The 7,978-nt window shown below is 34.6% G+C and overlaps 1 protein-coding gene across 1 annotated transcript in view; it reads right to left on the reverse strand.

The window, feature by feature from the left end:
• LOC146169936 (uncharacterized) overlaps window positions 1-6,228 on the reverse strand; it is a 24,372-nt gene extending 18,144 nt beyond the window's left edge. The window contains exons 1-6 of the mRNA XM_083387883.1: window positions 5,930-6,228; window positions 5,245-5,354; window positions 4,478-4,674; window positions 3,478-3,569; window positions 2,593-2,711; window positions 1,762-1,954 (exon numbers count right to left, since the gene is read on the reverse strand). Of these exons, the coding sequence (XP_083244009.1) occupies window positions 1,762-1,954; window positions 2,593-2,711; window positions 3,478-3,569; window positions 4,478-4,674; window positions 5,245-5,354; window positions 5,930-6,155 (937 nt within the window). The 5' untranslated portion in view covers window positions 6,156-6,228. The remainder of the gene's footprint in view (window positions 1-1,761; window positions 1,955-2,592; window positions 2,712-3,477; window positions 3,570-4,477; window positions 4,675-5,244; window positions 5,355-5,929) is intronic.
• Between the last annotated feature and the right edge of the window lie 1,750 nt (window positions 6,229-7,978).

Genomic DNA, 7,978 nt, shown 5'->3' on the forward strand with positions numbered 1-7,978 from the left:
CGAAGTAATTGGTCGCCCGAAAAAATGCTGACGCCGCACTTAAAGCAAGCATTATAAATGTGTCGCCGATATTCTGCCTTGAACATCCCTACTCGAAATGCTTCCCTCCGTTAATTGTACGGTGGGTGAAACTTTATTCACGGCTTTACCTCTTTGTGTATTACCGCGACAATACATTGAAATACGATTTGGAGAATATTGAAAACATCGTATTTGGAGAATATTTGCTATTTGCACCTGTTCTGTATGTTACTCCAATCCAACATATCTACACACAATTATAAGTTGTGTATAATAATATAATAACTTATGGCTTTGAAGCGAAGGGGGTTCAAATATGGCGTAGATTTTGGCAAATAATCGAAACATACATTTGATCAATAAAAATTTACGTAGATAATGCTTACGGCCATGTTATTACATTTTGGTCAGCTAGCATGTTTAAAAAGTCAATATTTTCATTCTCTCTAAATGATTTAACGTCTATGGTTTGCTATACTTTTTCCAACTTTTACTGTGTAGATTTTTACCATGCCTTGGTCTGAGCAATCACTGTTGAAACAGAGTTTAAATCTGTAGTTTTGAGCAATATGCAAACACGTTTATGTGCCTAATAAGCCACGTTTTATATTGAAAGTTTTGCCAATTTAAATCCAATAAACGCAAGATTTGTTTATTTATGACGCCATGTTATGACGTAGCTTTGTAACGTCGTCGTTAAGAATGCGTTAAACTTAAGCTTTTTGTTGTTGCGGCCCTTGTATAATTATATTTGCTTAGACCTGGTGTTGATATGTTTGAATGGTGCAACAATTACAACATGTGCTAACAGAGATGTGTACACTGTCTGTAGGATTCGCATTTAAATTTGCGGTGGTAAAATATTTTGTGTTGTAAGAGCAATAGGTTTTTTTACTTAGAGAGGCCTCTTTATGAAAGGCAAGTCGCATGTGCATAGTTTTACTAGGCAAGCCACTTCCAACACAAATGTTGCACGCGCGGGACAATAGGGCGCAGCAGGGATGCCAGCAGCCGCCTCGTCGCGACGCGAGCTGGACAAAGCAAGCGAATATGAACGAATTCTGTATGAAAGTTTTTCTGCTGCTAGATGGCTGTCGTTAGCTACAAAGTGCTAAAACGCAATATTTCAGGTTTTTACCCCCCAAGCAAAGGCCCCTGGGAGTGCAGCCTCATAAACTTTTACAAAGCACCTACATACCACTCTACGCCATGTCTGAAAATTTGAAGGTTCTGCGATGTCTACTTTTTCTATAAAGCTTCGGACAAAACTCGGTCTGAAACATACCATAGGAAACCAAAAAAGAATAGCGGCAAAAACAAGATATGTCCCGAAAATAAATTTTCGGCCCATATAATTATTTAAACTCCATCTTATAGCACATTGGCGGCGGCACCCACATGTGACATTTCTCGAGAATGGTTAAGGTTATATAATTGGGAACCTTTAGGATTCAGACTTTTACTCAATTGGTTTAGTTCTTGCAACTCTTTATATACGATTAGAGTACAATAAATCAAATTATATTCTCCTATATTGTGTAGAGTTGATGTGCGATTTTCCAGCTCCACTTATTGTTACATTAGAGTGAATTATGAAAAATCTAATAGGGTACCTCAAACTTAAACTATCTACTATTTCTGAAGGTGGCAAAAGCCATAAAATGTGAAGAACCACTATTTTAATATAGATATATGGTTAAAAATAATAATAAAAAGTCAAAAAAAAATAACATCCCATACAAGATTTCTGTCGCCTCGATTTTGAGCGTGACTTGGTTTTCTTTCGACGACTTTTACCCTTGCGACTAGTAGATCTTGACCTTGAGGACTTGGTTTTGCGCTTTGTTTTACGTCTTGTTCTAGGAGCGACGGTTGTCACTCGTATGCGTCGTCCAGCATTGACTAGAATCTCATCTACGATGGCATCAATTTGCTGCAAAGTTTTGGTAAGGAATAAGTAAATGAAATTCGTTTTCAGTAATTATGTTTGGTGCATTAAAAAAAAAACAATCACTTGCTTCTCATTCAAAAATTATATAGATAACGTTTAAAATAAATCGAAACCAAATACAATATATATACTGTAAACCAGGGCTTACTAAACTGGGCTCACGGCCCTATCAGAAGTCGCATATTGTCTTTATCAGATCATGATTAAGTTGTATAATGTTTTATACACTAAGTGTTACATCTATAAACTTTTAAATTTTTCTTTAAGAAATGTTTTAAACTGTTAAAGTTAAACCTAGGGAGAGCAGAATTTTTTTAATCAATTATTAAACAGGGGCCATAAACTGAAAAGTTTATGACAAAAGCCCTACACTATACAGAATAGATTATTAAGCGATCATAACATAAAGTTGTAAAAATTGTTAACTCCCGGCATTTGAAAAAATGCAATTTTTTTTCTTGGTCCATACCTCTCAAAGAGTCACTGTTATATAAGTTAAAGTTTTTTTTTTTAAATAAAGAAGCATTACATCAGACTTTGGAAAAAAGGGGGTTTTCACCGAGAACATAAATTTTAACCATTATTGCATTTAATTATTCAACAATAAAACATGAAAGTACCATATCAAGTGAAGTTGTAGCAGCAGCTCGACGCAACCTTGATCTCGTTATTTCACTTCTTACCCTCTCTGTTGCCATCGTTCGGCCAACAAGACGACTTGATCTTGCCAAGTGTGCAACTGCAGCATGGTAAAAACGTGTAACTTTTAATCGCAACTAAAATATTGCAGCACAAGAGGTAGGCTTACTTTACAAAATCAGAGAGGCAAAGTTAACACAGCGATATGTTAACGTTTTATTTGGCTTTGCTTAAACTGGGGAACTAGTTTTAGGGGGTCCACGAAGGCCTAATTGAAATATCAGTTATATACGAAGTAATCAATTTAATAAAAAAACAAAATAAAACAATTCAATTAAAAATAAAACAGTTTTGCACCGACTGTACATGACTCAATTCCACTTTTACATTTTTTGTACCAAAATCAACAGATTTAAGAAGTCTATTTTTATTGTGATGTCAATTTATGCATCCTTTTTTGAAATCTTTTGCCTACAGCGGTCCTTGTGAAGCAAAAAAACTCTAGTGGTCCGCCGTGAAAAAAGTTTAAGAACCCTGCTTTAAAGCAACAAACCATTCACTACAAAGAGGCTGATAAATTGGTACAACTTTACATATGTTGTGATTTCGTTTTGTTAAAATATCACATTGTCTTAATTAACGCTTCAAAAAGGGACTATGTTTCGGCTCCTCAGAAAATTTGATATTTATCATCAAACAAGTCTAGAACTCTTAGAACTTTTTTTTTAACTTAGCTGTTTGTTAGTTGTGACTTGTGGACACCAAGTTCTTCAATAAATACACCTGGTATTACCAATTATTTTCTCAAAAAAATACATATCTATGTATAAATATAATATAAAAGATCTAGAAAGATGACGGCTTACCTTGTGGTGATTGATTGGGTCGACAATTTGGGCAAAACCATTCATCTGCAGGAACTTCTTGCAATGGTGGTGTTAGGCAGGCACAGTGGAAGCTAAAAAAATAGTCAAATATACTTTCACAGATCTGTAACAACATTTATTAAATTGTTGTATGATTAACAAACCCAGTGGTCTTTTTGCATTCAGAAAAGGTATATAAATCGGTTACTAGTGTACACCTTTCCGTGCATTTTTATTCAGTTGTTTCATTCTGACATAAAAAATTATTCTACTGTAAGAAATTAAAATAACACACACGAGCCCACACAAAAAGTAAGAAAATATAATTTTTTTTTATTTTTTGTACTCCAACGGTTTACACACAATTGTATAAAAAAGCTTACCAATGCGAAAATTTGGAATCTTTGAGAATATAAAAATTTCTTTAGGCAACCTTGAGAGCTTGAGAATTGGGAGCCCTAGTTTAAAACCACTGATCTAACCCAATGGGTTTGCAACCTCCTAAACTGACGACTACATATGTGTATTTGGATCAGCCTGAGGTAAGTGTGTAACCGGGCAAGACTGTTGGACAAACAGATTTCACATTTAGCAGATTCAGCTAACGAAGGTAGATTCTCCAGGTGTTGGTTAGTTAGTACTGATTAATACAGGGATTTTGTGAATCTTAATTTGAAAAAAAAAATACTCACCGAAGTACATTAAACAGATTCCAATTTGATAGCGACAGGAGAAGGCCACATAGTGAAGCAATTTTAAGATGAAAAATATATTAAAAAGATTACTGTTGATTTTCGTAGATTTGCGGATAAAAAGCTTAACAAACTAAATTTGCGATTAACATGTCTTATTTGGAATAGAATTTGAAGCTATTTGATAGAGTACTTGAGTCTCAGGTCTAAAACTAATGCCTGTCGCTGGCCACATATTTTCGTTCTGCGGTTTGCATGTTGCACACCAATGATCTAATCCAGTTTCTCGTATCACCAAATTCACTAACCCCTGATCGCAACCATCACACAGCAGTAGTGTGTCCTCATTATCCCCACTACCGCACACTTCACAGCACGTCACTATCTCCTCCGTTTTTGTGGCTTTGCCCTCTACCGCCACCTCGCGGACCAGCTGACCGCCGACCTGGTCGAAAACTCGGATGTTTGTGAAGTCGATTCGGTCGACTGGGCAAGAGTTTGCGTTCTGCGAACATAAAACCATGACGTGAAGTAACACTTATAACTAGACAATCGGCCGGTATCACTTTTTTGGGCCGATACCCGATTTTTTATTTAAGTTTTGACCAATTTTTTTATAAACCTGGGAATTGTCCAAAACTTGAATTAATTGAAAATAAAATCCAGCTACTGTTTTATTATTATATGCCTTCAGTAATTATTAAAATCTTATTTTGCACATTAATTTGGTGTAATGCTAAAACCCAAATTTTCATAAAAAATGGGTTTGTTTGTTGTATAGGAAAATTGAGATCATATTTTCATACTAAAAGTATCGGCCCACATTAACTGAAACCGATATATCGGTTAAAGCCAAATATCGGCACACCGATATATCGGTCAGTCTCTACTTATAAACACCAATTAGTTACTGCAAAAAAAACATTTTTTTTTTCACAAGTAAAATTGATTTTTACATTCAAAAAACGTATAATGCTAATTTGGTAATTTTTCTATAAATCTAGAAAAAAAACTGTACAGAAAATTACAATTAGAACAAAAAATTCTATGTATTACAGCATATGCAGCTATATACCTTTGCCCACTCCAAAATACAATCGACACAGAAAATATGCTTGCACGATCCTGGAACACCAATTTGCTGTTGTTCAAAGTCATTTAAACAGACCGGACAGGATAGATCCGCTAAAAAATGCAAGTTTTGTTGGTTCAATAAGGTCCAAGCCTGATTAATAGATTTCTTTTGGAATGATTTATTATAAAATGACTGTTGAATAGAAATGAAACAGTATTGTTAATAGGAACCATATTTTATTCAGTTCTAACTTTAAAATATTGTGCTTATAAAATTGCCGGTTAAATAAACCAGCACATCAATTTAGAGACTATTTTATATCGAACATTACACTTAACATTAATTTTACTTTTGGTGTACATTTCACACATATATATACAAATTATTTTTAGTGTTTACAGGTTTTTGTTTTCAATATTGTCAGGCTGCCTAAAGAGTTCATGACATACAAAATACAAATATAAGTTACAAAAATTATGAAAGCTGTGTAAGTAAGGATTTTTAATTTTTTTTAAATTATTCTTGAATGTATGTTGGAAACTGTGTTAAATATATAACCCATGAGAATATTCAATTTTGACTGCAGATTTAAAACTTTTTTAAATAATAAATCCAATTACACCAGAACACCCGACAGGACCTGAGTAAACAGCATGGGTAGCCATTATTACATTACAAAACTCACCTCCCTCCTGAAGTTCATGGAAAACAGCTTCGCTCATTTCTTCTTCATCGTTTCCGCTTACCGATTCCTCCGCGTCACTTTCCTCTGAAGAAGATTCCTCCAAGTCAAGAATCCTACCTCCGGCGTGTCCTCTTCGGATTGTATAATCTTCATCCGAGTCTTCATCGCTTTCTGGATCCGAGTCCAGGGCACGTCTGATTGGTCTGCGGTAATCTTGGCTTCCCATTGTTTTTTACCTCTACAGCATTCAGTGTCGGCTCAAACATCAAATTCACTTTACATTCTATTGCAGTGATAGGAAAATCCCTGCTTAGCATAGAAACAAATTTAATGAGAATTAACTTGTTTGCATTATATGCAGCTGAAGCCTTATCAATATTATGGGAGCTGGTCTAGAATCCTATCACAATGGACATTAATACTTGGGTTAGGGTGTGGGTAAGTTTTGGGTAGGTTAAGTAATATTATTAAGTTTAATAATTGTTTTAACACTGTGGTAGGATTCTAGACCAGCGACAATAATTATAATAGTAATACTTCAACCACCCGGTCCCAAATGCTACCTAGCACCCTAACCCAAATAATGTAAAATCAGGGCAATGCTGTAGGCCCGGACAAAACTGTGCTAGGATTTCTACCCTCTTCTGATAAGTGTAAGCAAGATTATTTTTTCCACTTTTATAATCTAAAAAAACTAGATTAAGAAGATTCGTTAAATAGTTGGCGTCAGATGTATTTTTGTCATGCATTTATTGTAATCTAACAACATTGTTCATGCTTGGATAGATGCAGACTGGAGGGGTTATCCTTGCACTTGCAGCCAACCATTCGTGCCAATAAAATTCGTTCAGCCATGCTCACTTGAGCCTGCAATATTGCAGAACTTCAATTTTTGGCAAAAATCGATTTACTGATGCTTGAGTTTTATATGTAATATTATTACAACCGGGACGTTTTAATCTGCTAAAGCATTGTAGTGCTGGTCTAGAATCCTAAAACAACATTCCAACAATTATTAAATCAATTGACAATATTTGTGTCGGGACATTGATTAGTGTTTGGGCTGTGGACCACTATAGAAAATAAGGCAATTGCGCCCGCAAAATTTTGTTTTTAATAGGCTAAACCTGCACCCTTGGAAAATTAATACGCTCCTGGTTTTCCAAAATGTTATAATTGAGGGTATCACTTTTGACCTCAATTGCACCAGTCGGCTTGAGTTTTGGCGCTGAGCTCTACCAAAGCGTTGGAACAATTAATAAACCAACACAATATTTGGAGTGTTGGTAGTGTTTGACTTAGGGTGGGTCAAGTATTATTATTTAATAATATTGCTTATCCTACCCAAACGCTAACCCGCACTCTAACCCAAATAATGTTCGTTGTGGTAGGATTCTAGACCAGCACCTATTTATTTCTTTATTAAAATGTTAATTTTGATAACAAAAATCGTCACTTTAAAAAAAGTGGTAGGATTCTAGACCAGCGCCATTATTTGTAAAATATTCATTCTGAAGAGAACGTATAAAAATGCATGTTAAACAACACTTGACCAAAGAAAGAAAAAAAATCAAAGTTATAATTGCAAAAAAGTGCAGAAGTTGGTGTGCGTATATTTACAGTGCAACGAGAAAATACTACGAAACACAATTCTGTAAAGTTAAAAATACCAAAAGTCGAAATACAAAAACGCTTTCGCAAAATAAAACGGATGACACCAGTAACTGCATGAGAGCAAGAAAAATTAATGCTGTTAAAATATTTATTTAAAAATATTAAGATGATGTAAAACCATGATACTTACATTTACGTTAAATTAAATCTGTATTATTAATGCATTTACTCGCTACTAAACTATTTTGCTGCTCTTTTATGTGTGGTTAAGGTTAACCTAATAGAAAGTTTATGCCGACATAAACTACTGTATAATCGTAAGCATTTGTTTGCATTGATTTTAAATCGGAAAAACACAATATGCTTAATTAAAATTACTACCGTTTCTTTAAAGGCCAATAAAGAGTCTATATTCGGCAATTTATGCATCAAAAG

This window comes from Ascidiella aspersa, chromosome 1 (genome assembly GCF_963924565.1).
Source record: "Ascidiella aspersa chromosome 1, kaAscAspe10.2, whole genome shotgun sequence".
Taxonomy (NCBI): Eukaryota; Metazoa; Chordata; class Ascidiacea; order Phlebobranchia; family Ascidiidae; genus Ascidiella; species Ascidiella aspersa.